This window comes from Eretmochelys imbricata, chromosome 4 (genome assembly GCF_965152235.1).
Source record: "Eretmochelys imbricata isolate rEreImb1 chromosome 4, rEreImb1.hap1, whole genome shotgun sequence".
Lineage (NCBI taxonomy): Eukaryota > Metazoa > Chordata > Testudines > Cheloniidae > Eretmochelys > Eretmochelys imbricata.
Window position 1 is genome coordinate 1190815 of NC_135575.1, and position 20543 is coordinate 1211357.

A 20543-nucleotide genomic window follows, 5' to 3' on the forward strand; every position below is an offset into this window, starting at 1 on the left:
CGGAGCTCTGAGCAGTCATACTGCTCCCTTACATACAGTGTACTCCCCCACCTTTTCTGCCCTGCCTGTCCTTCCTGAACAGTTTATAACCATCCATGACAGTCCTCCAGTCATGTGAGTTATCCCACCAAGTCTCTGTTATTCCAATCACGTCATAATTCCTTGACATCACCAGGACCTCCAGTTCTCCCTGCTTGTTTCCAAGGCTTTGTGCATTCGTATATAAGCACTTGAGATAACCTGTTGATCGCCCCTCATTCTCAGTATGAGGCAGGAGCCCTCCCCTCACAGACATTCCTGCCTGTGCTTCCTCCCGGTATCCCGCTTTCCCACTTACCTCAGGGCTTTGGTCTCCTTCCCCCGGTGAACCTAGTTTAAAGCCCTCCTCACTAAGTTAGCCAGCCTGCTCGCAAAGATGCTCTTCCCTCTCTTGGTTAGGTGGAGCCCGTCTCTGCCTAGCACTCCTCCTTCATGGAACACCATCCCATGGTCAAAGAATCCAAAGCCTTCTCTCCGACACCACCTGCGTAGCCATTCGTTGACTTCCACCATTCGACGGTCCCTACCCAGGCCTTTTCCTTCCACGGGGAGGATGGACGAGAACACCACTTGCGCCTCAAACTCCTTTATCCTTCTTCCCAGAGCCACATAGCCCGCAGTGATCCGCTCAAGGTCATTCTTGGCAGTATCATTGGTGCCCATGTGTAGAAGCAGGAAGGGGTAGCGATCCGAGGGCTTGATGAGTCTCGGCAGTCTCTCTGTCACATCGCGAATCTTAGCCCCCGGCAAGCAGGAGACTTCTCAGTTTTCCCGGTCAGAGCGGCAGATAGATGACTCAGTCCCCCGGAGTAGAGAGTCCCCGACCACCACCACCCACCTCCTTCTCTTGGGAGTGGTGGTCGTGGAACCCCCCCATCTCAGGACAGTGCATCTCATGCCTTCCAACCAGCGGAGTCTCCTTCTGCTTTCTCCCCCCAGACATATCATCTGGTCCACTCTCCGCAACGGTACCTGTGGAGAGAACATGAAAGCGGTTAGTTGCCTGTGTCCGCGTTGCTGGAGTCCTGGCTCCAGCCCCCTGCTCTACCCACTAGATCCCACTTTCACCCCCCCACACCCACCCCTGGGGAAGAGCTGAGAAAAGGAAAAGAAAAAGAAATCAGCTGCCACCAACCAACTGAAAAAAGTGCACGGACCTCGAAAGACACAGAAATCCAAGCATGTACTTAAAAAAGGTAAATTTTATTAAGAAAGAAAGAAAGAAAGAAAGAACATGTGGAAAATCAGGCAGTTGCTAGATATTAAAAGAGCGACTGCAAGGATTCAGCATCATGAACAGCGTTCTTGGGGTCCAGCTTAAAGGTTACAAAAACACCTGTGTTTAGCACAGACGAATCCACAAGCCCAAAATAAAGAGATAAACTGATCACGTCTAAACTAAACGTTTCCTGTTCTACTTCCATGTCTGTGGTTCCAAATGACTGATTTCTAGGTATGATGCTGATGATTTTTCATACGTGGTCCAAGCTTTACAGCATACCCTGCTACTCTCTGTGTCTCTCCAGCCAAGAGAACAACAACAACACAGACAAAAAGAACAGGAGGACTTCTGGCACCTTAGAGACTAACAAATTTATTTGAGCATAAGCTTTCATGGGCTACAGCCCACTTCATCGGATGCATCCACTGGAAAATACAGTGGGGAGATTTTATATACACAGAGAACATGAAACAATGGGTGTTATCATACACACTATAACGAGAGTGATCAGGTAAGGTGAGCTATTACCAGCAGGAGAGAAGGAAAAAAAAAAACCTTTTGTCGTGATAATCAAGGTGGGCCATTTCCAGCAGTTGACAAGAACCTGTGTGGACCAGTAGGGGAGAAAAATAAACATAGGGAAATAGTTTTACTTTGTGTAATGACCCATCCACTCCCAGTCTTTATCCAAGCCTAATTTAATGGTGTCCAGTTTGCAAATTAATTCCAATTCAGCAGTCTCTCGTTGGAGTCTGTTTTTGAAGTTTTTTGTTGTAAGTTTGCGACTTTTCGGTCTGTAATCGAGTGACCAGAGAGATTGAAGTGTTCTCTGACTGGTTTATGAATGTTATAATTTTTGACATCTGATTTGTGTCCATTGATTCTTTTACGTAGAGACTGTCCAGTTTGGCCAATGTACCTGGCAGAGGGGCATTGCTGGCACATGATGGCATACATCATATTGGTAGATATGCAGGTGAACAATCCTCTGATAGTGTGGCTGATGTGATTAGGCTCTATGATGGTGTCCCCTGAACAGATATGTGGACACAGTTAGCAATGGGTTTTGTGGCAAGGATAGGTTCCTGGGTTAATGTTTTTGTCGTGTGGTTGCAGGTGAGTATTTGCTTCTGTCTGTAAGCGAGGACTGGCCTGTCTCCCAAGATCTGTGAGAGTGATGGGTCACCCTTCAGGATATGTTGTAGATCCTTGATTATGCGCTGGAGAGGTTTTAGTTGGGGGCTGAAGGTGACGGCTGGTGACGTTCTGTTATTTTCTTTGTTGGGCCTCTCCTGGAGTAGGTGACTTCTGGGTATCCTTCTGGCTCTGTCAATCTGTTTCTTCACTCCAGCAGGTGGGTACTGTAGTTGTAAGAATGCTTGATAGAGATCTTGTAGGTGTTTGTCTCTGTTTGAGGGGTTGGAGCAAATGCGGTTGTGTCGTAGAGCTTGGCAGTAGACAATGGATCATGTGGTGTGGTCTGGATGAAACTGGAGGTATGTTGGTAAGTATAGTGGTCAGTAGGTTTCCGGTATAGGGTGGTGTTTATGTGACCATCGTTTATTAGCACTGTAGTGTCCAGGAAGTGGATCTCTTGTGTGGACTGGCCCAGGCTGAGGTTGATGGTGGGATGGAAATTGTTGAAATCATGGTGGAATTCCTCAAGGGCTTCTTTTCCATGGGTCCAGATGATGAAGATGTCATCAATATAGCGCAAGTAGAGTAGGGGCGTTAGGGGACGAGAGCTGAGGAAGCGATGTTCTAAGTCAGCCATAAAAATGTTGGCATACTGTGGGGCCATGTGGGTATCCATAGCAGTGCTGCTGATTTGAAGATATACATTATCCCCAAATTTAAAATAGTTATGGGTGACGACAAAGTCACTAACTTCAGCCACCAGGTTTGCCGTGACATTCTCAGGGGTACTGGTCCTGACGGCTTGTAGTCCATCTTTGTGTGGAATGTTGGTGTAGAGGGCTTCTACATCCATAGTGGCCAGGATGGTGTTTTCAGGAAGATCACCGATGGACTGTAGTTTCCTCAGGAAGTCAATAGTGTCTCGAAGATAGCTGGGAGTGCTGGTAGCGTAGGGCCTGAGGAGGGAGTCTACATAGCCAGACAATCCTTCTGTCAGGGTGCCAATGCCTGAGATGACGGGGCGTCCAGGATTTCCAGGTTTATGGATCTTGGGTAGCAGATAGAAGACCCCTGGTTGGGGTTCCAGGGGCGAGTCTGTGCAGATTTGTTCTTGTGCTTTTTCAGGGAGTTTCTTGAGCAGATGGTGCAGTTTCTCTTGGTCGCCCTGAGTGGGATCAGAGGGGAATGGGCTGGAGAATGTGGAGTTGGAGACCTGTCGAGCAGCCTCTTGTTCATATTCCAACCTATTCATGAAGACGACAGCACCTCCTTTGTCAGCCTTTTTGATTGGGATGTCAGAGTTGTTCCTGAGGCTGTGGACGGTGTTGTGTTCTGCACGGCTGAGGTTATGGGCCAAGTGATGCTGCTTTTCGACCACTTCAGCCCGTGCTTGTCGGCTGAAGCACTCAAGTTGAAGTCCAGTCTGCTGTTTCGGCCTTCAGGCAGAATCCTTCTTTTTGTCATGTTGGTAGGAAGGTCTCTGTGGATTAGTGTGTTGTTCAGAGGAGTGTTGGAAATATTCCTTCCGTCGGAGACGTGGAAAGTCGCATTCCAGGTCACTGCAGAACTGTATCATGTTCATGGGGGTGGAGGGGCAGAAGGGGAGGCCACACAAGACACCCACTTCCTGGACACTACAGTGCTAATAAGTGATGGTCACATAAACACCACCCTATCCTGGGCCGCTATACTTACCTACATGCCTCGAGCTTTCATCCAGACCACATCACATGATCCGTTCTTGCTGATACAGACTAACACTGCTCCCACTCTGAACTAAATGATTGCATCTCTGCCCAAAATCGATCTATAAGCACAAAGAACACCATAGAGACCAGGCCTGTAAACGTTAGGAAACATCAGAGTTAAGGTGACGTGTACATACTTCGCGCAGTGCTGTTGTGCATGTGTGTTATGATACAGACTCACAAGTGTGGCCTTGGGGTCAATTCCCTGCCCCCCACAGCATCAATTTCCTCCAGACTCCCAAGGGAAGTGGTGCTTCCTCCATCCCTTGATGAGATGAATTTGTCGAGTCTGCTTTGGTCCAAAACTCGCGACTGCGCCATACAGGAGGCCTGTGATGTGTAGGGGGGCCAGATGAGATGATCTAACAGTCTCTTCTGGCCTTCAAGTCTCCAAATCTCTGCAAAACCGAGTGCGGCACATTGAGCATCCTCTGATGGTTCCACGTGTGGCCTGCGTGAACCCTTGCACGACCACTGAGTGTGTGGGGGTGACCCAGGGGGAGCAGCTCAAACATTCAGAGGAGCCGGCTCGGGGCAGGACATGAGCCCTGCAGGGCAGGGGTGGGGGTGGCAGTGACATCACAAGGGCCTTTGGCAGCACTCAGCTGATTGGTGAAAGGCGGTTGGGAGGCGGTGACCTCACAGAGAGTCCACGACAACGGCCAGGGAGGACAGGCTGCAGGGCAGGGGGATCTCAGAGACCCCCGGGGCTTTGCTGCAGGGAGTCTCCTTCTTGAGGTGTCTCCTTGAGGACTGAGAGAGAATTCAGGGTCTCGTATGTGAGCGCGAGGTGGAGCCTCTCTGGAGTTTTCTCCTTTCCCACTGCTCATTGAGCGAGAAGACAGATGTCCCTGTGGAGAAGGGAAGAGCCCCAGAGAGGTTTGGTACCGAGGCAGCCTGATTCGCCTGGTGCTGGCCAAATTCTCGGCACGGAAAACAGGAGGTTAAGGTGGAACAATTTTCCCCCAGCTAGGCCTTTGTCCCTTCGAGTCCTTGGGGTTGTTGGTCTGTAGCTCATTGCAGGTGACTTTATTCTGATCATTCAGTGTGTGAAACTCCAGACTGATGGTTCGTTTGAAAGTCAGGACACCCGGGTCCTGTTCCCAACTCTATCCCGACAGGTTGTGTGATGGAAGACAAGGCCCTTCTCCTTTCTCAGCGTTCGTTTCTCCCTCTGTCAGTTGGGGAGAACAATCCTCTCACACCTGCCTCCCGGTGGGGGGCGGCTGGGAAGCTGTGGGGACCTGTTTGAGAGCGTCACTCGGAGCAGTGTATGGTAGGAGGTGTCCTGTCGGGTTGAGTCATTCCAGAGGATGATGTCGGGCAGCAGAACCCCGTTTTCCCAACCTGGCGTGACACAGCTTTGCATGTGAACTGAACCAAGGGCGCACACAGGTCCAGAAGCCGGCGATTTCTCCTTTGGCCGCTAGATGGCGCTGCAGGCTCCCACTTCCCCCTTCTCCTGGTCAGCGCAATGGGGGTTAGTCTCCCCAAAAAGAACGCCCGTCTCGCTGTGAACGTTCCTTGATGTGCACCCTGTGGACTGTCGGGATACGTGTCCAAAAGTTGCAGGGCTTGTTTCATGGTCTCCACAACGACAATCTTTCTTCCTTTTTAGACGTGACGACCTTTTTGGTCAAGATCCTTGATTATTCGGGGACTTATCCCGGAAGACCCAAAGTATTTGGGACATAAGACTTGTCTGGAAGGGCGCACAGGGCTAAATTGTTTTTGGCCATAGGAGGTGCCTTGTCGCAAGGATGACGTCCATCCCCCTTCAAGACGTGTTTTGTGTAATGTTGTGTGTGTGATGTGTTGTGTGTCATGTTATGTGTGTTTGTCTGTCTGTGTGACGTGTTGTGTGTCATGTTGTGTGTGTGAGACGTGTTGTGTGTCGTGTTGTGCAACGTGTTGAGTGTGTGTGTGTGGTGAGGTGTTTGTGGTGTCATGTGACGTGTTGTGTGTGACGTGGTGTGTGGGGGTGTGTGTGTGACATATTGTGTGTCATGTTGTGTGTGTCGTGTTGTGTGTGTGATGTGTTGTGTGTCGCGTTGTGTGTGTGCTTGTCCGACGTGCGACGTATTGTGTGTTTGATTCGCGATGTGCGATGTGCTGTGTGCGCGTGCGACGTGCAACATGTTGTGTGTCCGACATTCGACGTGTTGTGTGTGTGACATGCGACGCGTGATGTGTTGTGTGTGCAGGTGTGACGTGCAACGTGCGATGTGCCATGTGCGAAGTGTTTGTGCAGCTTGAGGCATGCGATGTGTTGTGTGTGTCCATGCAACGTGTGACATGCGGTGTGTTGTATGTGTAACGTGTTGTATGTCATGTTGTGTGTGTTGTGTTTCATGTTATGTTTGTCATATTGTATGTGTTCTGTGGCATGTTGTGTGTGAGAGAAACATTTTTGTATATCTGTGACATGTTGTGTGTGTTTGATGTGTTTTGTGTCTTGTTGTGTGTCGCGTTGTTACCTTTATCTTCTTAACCCTTTACAGGTGAGAGGATTTTTCCTCTGGCCAGGAGGGATTTTAAAGGGGTTTACCCTTCCCTTTATATTTATGACAGCATTCTTCAAACTACAATCCCCACCTGCTGAAAGGAAGAATACCCAGAAGTCACCTACTCCAGGACAAGCCCAACAAAGAAAGGAACAGAACGCCACTAACCATCACCTTCAGCCCCCAACTAAAAGATCTCCAGGGCAGGATCAAAGATCTACAATCTATTCTTAAGGACGATCCCTCAATCTCACAGGCCAGTGCCCACTTACAGACAGCCCTCCAACCTGAAGCAAATACTCACCAGCAACCACACAACAAAAACACTAACCCAGGAACCTATCCTTGCAACAAACCCATTGCACATATCTAGTCTAGGGACACCATCCTCGGACCTAATCACATCAGCCACACCATGAAATGTGCCCAAATACATTTGTTAGTCTCTAAGGTGCCAGAACTACTCCTCGTTTTGTTTTTTGTGTGTGTTTGTTTGTTTGTTTTTGCTGATACAGACTAACACGGCTCCCACTCTGAGCTAAATGATTGCATCTCTCCCCAAAATCGATCTATAAGCACAAAGAAAATCCTGGAGACCAGGCCTTTAAACGTTAGGAAACATCAGAGTTAAGGTGATGTGTACATACTTTGCGCAGTGCTGTTGTACATGTGTGTTATGATACAGACTCACAAGTGTGGCCTTGGGGTCAATTCCCTGCCCCCCACAGCATCAATTTCCTCCAGACTCCCAAGGGAAGTGGTGCTTCCTCCATCCCTTGATGAGATGCCTTTCTGGAGTCTGCTTTGGTCCAAAACTCGCGACTGCGCCATGCAGGAGGCCTGTGATGTCTAGGGGGGCCAGATGAGATGATCTAAGAGTCTCTTCTGGCCTTCAAGTCTCCAAATCTTTGCAAAACCGAGTGCGGCACATTGAGCATCCTCTGATGGTTCCACGTGTGGCCTGCGTGAACCCTTGCACGACCACTGAGTGTGTGGGGGTGACCCAGGGGGAGCAGCTCAAACACACACAGGAGCCGGCTCGGGGCAGGACATGAGCCCTGCAGGGCAGGGGTGGGGGTGGCAGTGACATCCCAAGGGCCTTTTGCAGCACTCAGCTGATTGGTGAAAGGAGGTTGGGAGGCGGTGACCTCACAGAGAGTCCACGACAACGGCCAGGGAGGACAGGCTGCAGGGCAGGGGGATCTCAGAGACCCCCGGGGCTTTGCTGCAGGGAGTCTCCTTCTTGAGGTGTCTCCTTGAGGACTGAGAGAGAATTCAGGGTCTCGTATGTGAGCGCGAGGTGGAGCCTCTCTGGAGTTTTCTCCTTTCCCACTGCTCATTGAGCGAGAAGACAGACGTCCCTGTGGAGAAGGGAAGAGCCCCAGAGAGGTTTGGTACCGAGGCAGCCTGATCCGCCCGGTGCTGGCCAAATTCTCGGCACGGAAAACAGGAGGTTAAGGTGGGACAATTTTCCCCCAGCTAGGCCTTTGTCCCTTCGAGTCATTGGGGTTGTTGGTCTGTAGCTCATTGCAGGTGACTTTATTCTGATCATTCAGTGTGTGAAACTCCAGACTGATGGTTCATTTGAAAGTCAGGACACCCGGGTCCTGTTCCCAACTCTATCCCGACAGGTTGTGTGATGGAAGACAAGGCCCTTCGCCTTTCTCAGCCTTCGTTTCTCCCTCTGTCAGTTGGGGAGAACAATCCTCTCACTCCTGCCTCCCGGTGGGGGGCGGCTGGGAAGCTGTGGGGACCTGTTTGAGAGCGTCACTCGGAGCAGTGTATCGCAGGAGGTGTCCTATCGGGTTGAGTCATTCCAGAGGATGAATTCGTGCAGCAGAACCCCGTTTTCCCAACCTGGCGTGACACAGCTTTGCATGGGAACCGAACCAAGGGCGCACACAGGTCCAGAAGCCGGCGATTTCTCCTTTGGCCACTAGATGGCGCTGCAGGCTCCCACTTCTCCCTTCTCCTGGTCAGCGCAATGGGGGTTAGTCTCCCCAAAAAGAACGCCCGTCTCGCTTTGAACGCTACTTGATGTGCCCCCTGTGGGCTGTCGGGATACGTGTCCAAAAGTTGCAGGGCTTGTTTCATGGTCTCCACAGCGACAATCTTTCTTCCTTTTCAGACGTGACGACCTTTTTGGTCAAGATCCTTGATTATTCGGGGACTTATCCCGGAAGACCCAAAGTATTTGGGACATAAGACTTGTCTGGAAGGTCGCACAGGGCGAAAGTGTTTTTGGCCGTAGCAGGTGCCTTGTCGCAAGGATGACGTCCATCCCCCTTCAAGACGTGTTTTGTGTAATGTTGTGTGTGTGATGTGTTGTGTGTCATGTTATGTGTGTTTGTCTGTCTGTGTGACGTGTTGTGTGTCATGTTGTGTGTGTGAGACGTGTTGTGTGTCGTGTTGTGCAACGTGTTGAGTGTGTGTGTGTGGTGAGGTGTTTGTGGTGTCATGTGACGTGTTGTGTGTGACATGGTGTTTGGGGTGTGTGTGTGACATATTGTGTGTCATGTTGTGTGTGTCGTGTTGTGTGTGTGATGTGTTGTGTGTCGCGTTGTGTGTGTGCTTGTCCGACGTGTGACGTATTGTGTGTTTGATTCGCGATGTGCGATGTGCTGTGTGCGCGTGCGACGTGCGACATGTTGTGTGTCCGACATTCGATGTGTTGTATGTGTGACATGCGACGCGCGACGTGTTGTGTGCGCAGGTGTGACGTGCAACGTGCGATGTGCCATGTGCGAAGTGTTTGTGCAGCTTGAGGCATGCGATGTGTTGTGTGTGTCCATGCAACGTGTGACATGCGGTGTGTTGTATGTGTAACGTGTTGTATGTCATGTTGTGTGTGTTGTGTTTCATGTTATGTTTGTCATATTGTATGTGTTCTGTGGCATGTTGTGTGTGAGAGAAACTTTTTTGTATATGTGTGACATGTTGTGTGTGTTTGATGTGTTTTGTGTCTTGTTGTGTGTCGCGTTGTGTGTTTTTGTGTGTGTGATGTGTTTCTGTGTGTGTGTCGTGCGATGTGTTGTATGTATCCGTGCAACATGCGACGTATTGTGTGGGACATTAAGTGTGTTTCTGTGTGTGTCATGGTGTGTGTCGTGTTCTGTTTGTCATGTTATGTTTGTGTGTGAGATGGGTTGTGTGTTGTGTTTTGTGTGTGTGTGAGACGTTTTGTGTGTGTGTGTCGTTTTGTGTGTGTGTGACGTGTGTCATTTTGTGTGTCATCTAGAGTTGTGTAGATTGTGTGTGTGGTATTGTGTTTGTAGTGTCATATGACATGGTGTGTGTTTGTGAGATGTGTTTTGTGTAGTGTTCTGTGTGCGGGACAAGTTCTGTGTCATGTGTGTTTGTGTCTGTCTGTGTGGCGTGTTCTGTGTTGTGTTGTGTGTGTTTGTGTGTGTGTGACATGTGTGTGTCGTGTTATGTGTGTATGTGTGAGACGGGTTGTGTGTCTTGTGTGTGTGTGCATGAGACATTGTGTGTGTGATGTGTTGTGTGAGTGTTTGTATGTGTGACAGGATTTTGTGTGTGTCGTGCGGCATGCAATGTGCGACATGTGTACATGGGTGTGTGTGACAATGTGCAACATGTTTTGTGGGACGTGTGATGTGTTTCTGTGTGAGTCATTTTCTGTGTCGTGTTGTGTGTGCCGTGATATGTGTGTGTGTGACGGGTTGTGTGTGTGTGTGATGTCTTGTGTGTGGTGTTGTGTGTCGTCTAGAGTGTTGTGTGGATTGTGTGTGTGGTATTGTGTTTGTGGTGACATGTGATGTGGTGTGTGTGTGAGACGTGTTTTGTGTAGTGTGTGTGTGACATTGTGTGTCGTGTTTGTGTCTGTCTGTGTGATGTGTTTTGTCATGTTGTGTGCCATGTTGAGTGTGTGTGTGGTGTTGTGTTTTTGGTGTCATGTGATGTGTGGTGTGTGTCATGTGTGTGTTTGTGTCTGTCTGTGTGACGTATTCTGTGTTGTGTGTGTGACATGTGTGTAGTGTTTTGTGTCTGCGTGACATGGCGTGTGTCGTGTTGTGTGTGTGTGAGATGTGTTTTTGAGTGTGACGTGCAATGTGCTGTGCGTGCAATGCGCAATATGTTGTGTGTGTCCGTGCTATGTGCAATGTGCATCATGCGACATGCGACGTGTTGTGTATGTGCCTGTGACATGCGATATTTTGTGTGTGATGTGTAACATGTGACATCTTGTGTGTGTTACGTGTGACGTGTTGTGTGTCCGTGCTACACACAACGTGTTGTGCATGACATACAATGTGCTGTGTGTGCGTGTGTGACAAGCGTGGGACATGTGTGACTTGCTGGGAGTGACATGACATGCGACGTTTTGTGTGTATGTGTGCAACGTATAACGTGTTGTGTGTGTCTGATGTGCGACGTGTTGTGTGTCTATGTCCAATGTGTGACAAGCGACGTGCGACGTGTTGTGTGTGCGGCGTGTGGCATGAGGCGTACGATGTGTTGTTTCTGTACGTGCGACACACACCATGTCACACACAAAATGTCTCATGACACACAACACGACACACAACCCATCACACACACACAACACACCACTCAGCACACAGACACACACACAACACGTCACACAACACTCTAGATGACACACACAACACGTCACAAAACACCACACACACACCACACCACACACAACACGAAACACAACACATCACACACACACGGAACACAACACTCTGGACGACACACAGCACACACACAACACATCGCACACACACAAACACGTCTCACACACATGTGTTGTGTGTCGTGCAGTGTGTTTGTGTGATGCTGTGTGTGTGAGATGTGCGATGCGCAATGTACTGTGTGTGTGACGTGCTATGTGAGCGTGCGACGTGTTGTGTGTGTGAGGTGAGATGTGTTGTCTCTGTGCGTGCGACACACACCACACAAACGGCACACAACACAAAACAAACACACAACATTGCACACAACACACCACACACACAACACAACACACAGACACAACACAACACACAACACGTCCCACACACACTGAATACAACACTCTGTACGACAGACAACACATGCACAACACATCACACACACACAAACACGTCTCACACACACAAGTGTTGTGTGTCGTGCTGTGTGTGTGTGACGTGTTTGTGTGAGATATGCAAAACGCGACGTGCTGTGTGTTTGATTTGCGATATGCGATGTGCTGTGTGGGCGTGCGACATGTGACGAACGACATTGTGTGTGATGCACAGCACTTTGTGTGTGTGATGTGCGACGTGTGACGTGTTGTGTGAGTGAGACGTGTGACATGAGATGTGTGGTGTGCGTGACTGTGACGTGCGAAATGCGACATGCTGTGTGTGCATGCGAATTGTGATGTGCGGTGTACGACATGCGTCGTGCGGTATGTTGTGTGCGACATGTGACCTTTGTGTGTGAGGTGCGACGTGTGACATGTTCTGTGTGTGTGTCTGTGTGGTGTGTTGTGTGATCTGTTGTCTGTCGTCTTGTGTGTGTTGTGTGCCATTTTGTGTGTCGTGTTAAGTGTGTGTGTGGTGTTGTGTCTGTGGTGTCATGTGACGTGTTTTGTGTGATGTGGTGTGTGTAGTGTTTTCTGTCTGTGAGACGGGTTGTGTGCCGTGTTTTGTGTGTGTGTGAGACGTGTTTGTGTGTCTGACATGCGACGTGCTGTGAGCGCGACGTGCGATATGTTCTGTGGGTGTGACGTGCGAGGAGTTTTGGGTGCGAGATTCGACATTTTGTGTGTGACGTATGACGTGCTGTGTGCGTGCGACGTGTTGTGTGTCCGGGCCCGTCCCCTCAGTTGGAGTCTCAAGTCTTCAGTGTCCTTCTTGCTGGCAGTGTCGGCTGGGGGAGGAGAAAGGCCAAGCGCGGGCCCCGGGTTTGGGTTTGGGTTTTTGCCCCCTCAGCCCGTGTGCTTGGGAAGCCCCAAGTCCAGGCGTGTCTGGGGGGGGCGGAAGCGTGGGGGGGCATTGCTCAATCTCCCAGCTCGGTGCAGCAATTCCCTTGCTGTGGCCTCAGGCAGGGGAATCATTGAGTGGGAGCTTCCTTGCTGGGCAACGGCTGTGGATGGGCTGTTTCACACCCCGCCCGGGGGTTGCTGACCTTCCTTGCTGGTATCTCCTAACCTTTCCCCGGATACATGGAAACCATGCCGTGCAAGGTAACAACACAATTCAATCCAAGGCGAGGAATATGGGGGTTACAGGTTATCTAGAGGAGGAGGATTTGATGTTTGCATTTTGCATAATAAAAGAGAAGGGATAATCATGTATTAAATGGATTGATGTAGGATAGGATTTGACCATATTCTGCCAGCCACCCTTTCTGAGAGCAGGAAGGAAAGGCCTCGTGTCCATTGGTAAAGGTGCATCAGCCAGATTCTGATGTCTGTGAAAAGGCCTCACAAATGTCCAGATGGTCAGGAAGACGTGAGAGACTTGGAAACAGCAGGAGACAATCAGAAAACATCCACCGTATCCGACGCTAAACATGTTAGCAGCATTGATGACCTCAAAGGCGAGGCAGGCACCCTGAATGCAAGACAAAGAAGAGCTCAGGATGGGAAGCCAACAAAACCACCAAATGATAACGGCAGAAAACCCGGAGATTAACCCCACTTAAGGACTAACGATTACAGAATGACATTGCAAAATCCATCGACGAAAGTGGGAATTTACAAGTCTAAAGCTGGGGTGTTTTGCCATCAGACTCTGGGTTCAGTCCTGCAAAGCCTCAGAGCATGGGATTGCGACCGACGGAGCCCAGTTCCTCGCTTGTGTTCAATCTAACTGGCCATTAGATTGACAAGAGCTACAGCAAACTGGTAACTGTAAGACCATCTGCAGGACGTGTGTGTGTGTGTGTGTGTCTGTGTGATTAAATGCGTATGCTAAGAGTTGTATTTTCAAGAAATGCGGTGTATTGCCTTTTCCCCTGAAAAGATCCCGTGTGCTTCTTCTAAGCATAAGATGCTCCCCCAAGGTGTAGAGTGTCACAAACACATCCCATGACTCTGCCCCCAACAACTGGAACTAGGACATGAATGTGGAAGAAACAAGAAGAATTGTGTTAATGGTTTATTTACAGTAACTGGAAAGCAGGAAAGTAGAAGGAGCTGAGAAGGAGCTTTCATAACCACAGCGTAGGGCAAGGGGACCCAGAGATTTTGAGAACAGTTTTCATAATGGCACTAAAGTCACAGAAGTGGCCAGGAAGTAACCCAGGGAATGAATGAATTACCATCTCACTTGAAGAAAAGGAGTACTTGTGGCACCTTAGAGACTAGCAAATTTCTTTGAGCATAAGCTTTCGTGAGCTACAGCTCACTTCATTGGATGCATTCAGTGGAAAATACAGTGGGGAGATTTCTATACATAGAGAACATGAAACAATGGGTGTTACCATACACACGGTAACGAGAGTGATCACTTAAGGTGAACTATTACCAGCAGGAGAACGGGGGGGGGGAGGGGGGGAAACTTTTGTAGTGATAATCAAGGTGGACCATTTCTAGCAGTTGACAAGAAAGTTTGAGGAACAGTGGGGGGTGGGGGTGGGGAGGAATAAACATGGGGAAATAGTTTTACTTTGCGAAATGACCCATCCACTCCCAGTCTCTATTCAAGCATCAGTTAATTGTGTCCAGTTTGCAAATTAATTCCAATTCAGCAGTCTCTGGTTGGAGTTTGTTTTTGAAGTTTTTTAGTTGAAGAATTGCAACTTTTATGTCTGTAATCGAGTGACCAAAGAGATGGAAGTGTTCTCCGACTGGTTTTTGACTGTTATAATTCTTGACGTCTGATTTGTGTCCATTGATTCTTTTACATAGAGACTGTCCAGTTTGACCAATGAACATGGCAGAGGGTCATTGCTGGCACATGATGGCATATATCACATTGGTGGATGTGTAGGTGAACGAGCCTCTGATAGTGTGGCTGATGTGATTAGGCTCTATGATGATGTCCCCTGAATGATATGTGGACAGAGTTGGCAACAGGCTTTGTTGGAAGGATAGGTTCTTGGGTTAGTGGTTCTGTTGTGTGGTGTATGGTTGCTGGTGAGTATTTGCTTCAGGTTGGGGGGCTGTCTGTAAGCAAGGGCTGGCCTGTCTCTCAAGATCTGTGCGAGTGATGGGCCGTGGTTCAGGATAGGTTGTAGATCCTTGATGATGCGTGGGAGAGGTTTTAGTTGGGGGCTGAAGGTGACGGCTAGTGGCGTTCTGTTATTTTCTTTGTTGGGCCTGTCCTGGAGTAGGTGACTTCTGGGTACTCTTCTGGCTCTGTCAATCTGTTTCTTCACTTCAGCAGGTGGGTAGTGTAGTTGTCAGAACGCTTGATAGAGATCCTGTAGGTGTTTGTCTGTGTCTGAGGGGTTGGAGCAAATGTGGTTGTATCGCAGAGCTCGGCTGTAGACAAGGGATCGTGTGGTGCACCTCCAGCTTTCATCCAGACCACACCACACGATCCCTTGTCTACAGCCAAGCTCTACGGTACAACCGCATTTGCTCCAACCCCTCGGACAGAGACAAACACCTAAAGGATCTCTATCAAGCGATCTTAAAACTACCTGCTGAAGGGAAGAATACCCAGAAGTCACCTACTCCAGGACAGGCCCAACAAAGAAAGGAACAGAATGCCACCAGCCGTCACCTTCAGCCCCCAACTGAAACCTCTCCAGTGCAGCATCAAGGATCTGCAGCCTATTCTGAAGGATGATCCCTCACTCTCACAGATCTTGGGAAACAGGCCAGCCCTCACTTACAGATAGCCCCCCAACCTGAAGCAAATACTCACAAGCAACCACACCACAAAAACACGAACCCAGGAACCGATCCTTCCAACAAACCCATTGCCAACTCTGTCCACATTTCTATTCTGGAGATCTGGAGTACTGTGTCCAGTTTTGGGCCCACACTACAAGAAGGAGGTGGAAAAATTGGAAAGAGTCCAGTGGAGGGCAACAAAAATGATGAGGGGACTGGAACACATGACTTATGAGAAGAGGCTGAGGGAACTGGGATTGTTTCATCTGCAGAAGAGAAGAATGAGGGGGGATTTGATAGCTGCTTTCAACTACCTGAAAGGTGGTTCCAAAGAGGATAGATCTAGACTGTTCTCAGTGGTAGCTGATGACAGAACAAGGAGTAATGGTCTCATATTACAGTGGGGGAGGTTTAGGTTGGATATTAGGAAAAACTTTTTCACTAGGAGGGTGGTGAAACACTGGAATGCATTCCCTAGGAGGTGGTGGAATCTCCTTCCTTAGAAGTTTTTAAGGTCTGGCTTGACAAAGCCCTGGCTAGGATGATTTAGTTGAGGATTGGTCCTGCTTTAAGCAGGGGAGTTGTTGGGGACACTGGGGCATGGCCACTAGGTAAGTCGAGGGATAGAAGACCATGAGTGTCAATGAACGATGAAGCCTCCTCGCACTAGGCCCAGGTGTCCTTGCCCCCGCCCCCCCACCTGGAGGCACTCGCAGCAGCTCTGCGTACTAGGCCCAAGTGTCCTTGGTCCCCCAGCCTGGAGGCACTTGCAGCAGTTATGCTGAGGATCTGCAACAATATGTTGCAGAATCAGACTGCCTGAAACTAAACAAGGCCAAACAGGGCAGATATGGAAGAACAATGCTGAATAAAGCAGCTTTATGTATAGTTTAACAAATGATACAGAGAACAAGGGAACTAGCTGGGAACTGGATTGGATGTCTATATGGATACTTAGGGCAGCTTGCTATTGGATAAGTATGCTGGGAAAAAGGATGTATAAAAGCCTGCCGGCAACAGCTTTTGGCGTCCCTGGGTGGGTGACGAGGCTGCTATTTAGCCTTGCCTGGACCCCTCCTGGAGGTCGAGGACTGCGGCGAGAACCGACACCCAGCGCGCACTGGTGAGTTCATCGGGGGCCTCAGAGGAGATGCGATTTGATCGACCCCAGAGGGCACAACAGTGCAACGCACTCATATAGTGGAGAAGTAGTTGTGGACGACGGTGAGGAACCGGTCCCTTGGACATGGGGGAGGAGCAGCTGCGGACGACGGTGAGGAACCGGTCCCTTGGATAAGGTAGGAACCTTTTGAAATCCGGATTGTATGCTCTGTTGGAACCTGGGGACGCCCAGAGTTACCCTGTAGATATGGGACAGGGACAAAGCTCAGGGGTTAGGGGACGGTGTACACCCCTAGAGTGCATTCTAGCAAACTGGAAGTTATTTGGTGCGGATCCGATGACTAAGAGCCAATTAAAATGATTCTGTACAGTTGACTGGCCTCAATATCAACTAGAGGACCAGGAGTGGTGGCCACCAGGAGGGTCAATTAATTACAACACGATCCTCCAATTAGTTTTGTTTTGTCAGTAAATAAATAAATAAAATAAATATTTGTATGCACAAGCGTTTATGGCTTTAAGAAGTAGAACAAAGCTGTAATTCTGCAGAGCTGTAATTTGACTCCGACTGGTTCAGTAGTAGCTAATGTTAGTCCCCAGACCCCCACCCCCACTGTAATGGCAGCGCTGGTATCCCCTTCGGCCTCCACACCCCCACCTTATAAGGATAGGATGCCTCGGGTTACAGAGATTGCCCCCTCGGTGGGACTCTATCCTTTGCTTACCGAGACTGTTGTGGCTTGCCCAGGGGCAGACGGACGTCAGGCTACCACTATGCAAGTTTACACCCATGTGCCATTCAATCCAATAGACTTAGCAGCTTGTAAAACACAGGCTGGGGAATTCTCAATGAACCCAAGCAGGTTTATTTCAGTCTTTGAGGGGTGCCTCGGTAGTCACAAGCCAGATTGAGACAACTGTAATATCCTCCGAAGAACTCTGTTGTCTAAGGTAAAGGAATCAGGTTACAGCTAAGGCAAGGGGAGCGTCAGCATTCAAGCGAAAAAAAAAAAAATGAAAGGAAGCTATCTGTCAAGTTCCTACCCCAAGTAATCATAAGTGGCTCAGGGCATTTCTGGATATGGCAGGCTTTTGCAGAATATGGATCCCAGAGTTTGGACTGTGGGTTAAACCCCTGTACGACTGTGTAAAAGTAGCAGATCATGACCCCTTTGATTGAACCCCAGAGGCTGACAGGGCATTTAAAATCCTGAAAAGGAAGTTGATGGAAGCCCTGGTACTGGGCCTGCCGGATCTCTCTAAGACGTTTCAGTTGAATGTACATGATGAAAGGGGGTGGCCCTAGGAGTGCTCACACAGCTGTTAGGAGCATGGAGATGTCCCGTGGCTTATTTTTCTAAGCAACTGGATCAGGTTGCAAAGGGTTGGCCGGCATGTTTACGGGCGGTCGCAGCTACTGCCCTAGAGCTTGAGGAAGCGGAGAAGCTAACATTGGGAGGGGTTATGCAAATCTTTACTCCCCATATGGTCCGAGCCTTATTGGATGCAAAGGGACGGCTTTGGCTCACCCAGGCTCGGATTGCTCGGTACCAGGCTAAGCTGTTAGAGAACTCTGAAGTCACCTTACAGCCTTGCCCCTCCCTTAACCCATCCACCCTCTTGCCAGAAACAGAGAAACAGAAACATGACTGTTTAGAAATCATAGATGCCCAGTACTCCAGCCGTCCGGATTTAAAGGATGTACCCCTCCCAAATGCAGATTATGAGTGGTACACTGTAAGGCCCATCAAAGGGAAAATCAAAATGTGGCCAGAGGTAACGCCCGGGCAGATAGAGAGGCTAAGCATGCTGCCACCCGGCCATCCCCTCAGGCTGAGAACGCCCATATGCTGCCCTTATCCCATCAGTAGGGGAGCTTCCAACCCCTCAGTACTCTGGGGAGGAGAGACAGCTAACTGACAAACTCGGTCTCCGGGAAAAGGAGGGATGGCTCCATTCCCCAGAAGGGAAGGTCCTCCTACCAAAGGGCCTGATCCGGCCAGTGCTGCAGAAACTACATCAAACTACTCATGCTGGCAGGGAAGCACTTATCCAGCTACTGGGAAAATACTTTATTACTTCCGGACTCCGACCCCTGGCTGCCCAGGTACAAGCGGACTGCTTAGTCTGCCAAAAGAATAACCCCCGACCGGGACATCCTGTGCCACCAGCTGCCCTAGAAGCCACTCCAGGCCCCGGACAAGTGTGGCAAATAGACTTTACTGAGTTTCCCCGGACCCAAGGGATCAAATATCTCCTTGTCATAGTGGATAGATTCAGCGGATGGCCAGAAGCCTTCCCATGCCGTAACTGCACTGCCAGGACAGTGGCACTCAAGTTTGTTAAGGAGATCGTTCCTCGCTTTGGACTCCCCCGTGGATGGAATCTGACAACGGGACACACTTCACGTCAAAAATCATTCAAAGCATCTCACATGCCTTACAGATCCCCTGGAAACTCCATACGCCCTGGAGACCGCAAGCCAGTGGGGTAGTGGAGCGGACCAATCAGACCCTTAAACAGCATCTCTCAAAAGTGTGCCAAGAAACCTCACTGCGATGGCCTGGTGCTTTGCCCCTCATCCTACTTCGTATCCGTGTTCTCCCAAAGGGTAGATTAGGGCTTAGTCCCTTTGAAATTATGTTTGGAAGGACATGGCCTATGAATGGCACCGCGGTTCTGTCAGGGGAATGGGAGTTGGGTAATGGTTTTTTGTTACAGTATATGTGTTCCCTGTCTGCTGTTCTCTTGTCTCTTCACAGGTATACCAAGGATTCCCAGCCTCTGCCCTTGGACTCTCCCGTCCACTCCTTACAGCCCAGTGACTCTGTGCTTGTTCGTACCTGGAAAGACAAGCCTTTCCAGGAAAAGTGGAAAGGACCCTATACCGTCCTGCTGGTCTCCCATACAGCGGCAAAGACCGAGGGACACAAGAACTGGATCCATCACTCTCGTCTGAAGACAGTACCCGCCCCCTCGTCAGCAGAACAGTGGACCGTCCAACCTGCTGACTCCTCATCTAGTGACGATCTCGGGCTAAAGCTACTGTTTAAAAGACACAAATAGCGGGCACCTTAATGCTAAAATGGGCCCACCCAGGTACTGGAGACCCTGGCTTGGGAAGACTCTGGTGATAATTAATTGGGTAACATTGTTATTCTCTGTATTGGTATTTCCAAACTGTGCATATCGGGAGCATAACTCCTTTGTTTCGCTTGAGCACCATGTTGCTACTTTAACAAACCAGACTGATTGCTGGGTATGTGCTCCGACTCCACTGTCCCCCAAAACGGGAATGTCCCTTGACATGCTGCCCTTGACCCTAGCAGAATTAGCCACCACCAAAGAGCAGGAAAGAACGGACTCGCCGTTCTGGAACAAGACCTCTTTACAGCAGGCCACCTATCAGGACCAGGAGTATTCAGTTGCAGTACTCACTGAGGGAGTGTTATGTTTTACCCGAAACCAATCTGATCACTATGGGCGTCCTGTGGGAAAAAGCTCCTGTGTTATTACACAGTGGGCTGATGGGTATTGGATAAAGACCAAGAGGGGAGGCCAGCAGTGTGGGTGTAATGGTTCCTCCCCTTTTAGGGAAACTCTTACAAATAATCTTACCACAAAAGAAAGGTTTGGAAATGTAACTTGCCATCCAGTTAATATCTCCAATGTAGCAAGCCAATGGTGGGTTTGTAGTGGTCCCTATGGCGAGTGTAATTTGAACGGCACAATTAGAAACGCCCCCACTTGTACCCAATCAGGAGGATGGGATGCCCCCTTAGGGGCATATGAACTGTTTGGAAAAGCAGCCAAAGCAGCCTTAAATATCCCAGGAATCCCCTTAAGAAACAGTCTTTACTGGGCCCTACAGAGTCACTACTTTGTATGTGGCCGAAAGGCTTACAAGGTGCTGCCAGCCAACTGGACAGGTAGCTGTTATATAGCTTGTGGAGTTCCTCATCTTTCCATAACTGCCACGCTGCCCAAAG

At 49.4% G+C, this 20543-nt stretch overlaps 1 protein-coding gene across 2 annotated transcripts in view; it reads left to right on the top strand.

Moving 5' to 3' along the window:
* Positions 1-20543, top strand: part of LOC144263805 (class I histocompatibility antigen, F10 alpha chain-like) — a 53080-nt gene that overhangs the window by 21318 nt on the left and 11219 nt on the right. The window contains exon 6 of one of the 2 annotated variants that reach the window (XM_077814778.1): positions 979-2033. The exons of the other annotated variant lie outside the window; for it this stretch is intronic. Within the exon in view, the coding sequence (XP_077670904.1) occupies positions 979-1028 (50 nt within the window). The 3' untranslated portion in view covers positions 1029-2033. Of the gene's footprint in view, positions 1-978; positions 2034-20543 lie in introns of those variants that run through there. 2 annotated transcript variants of the gene reach the window in all.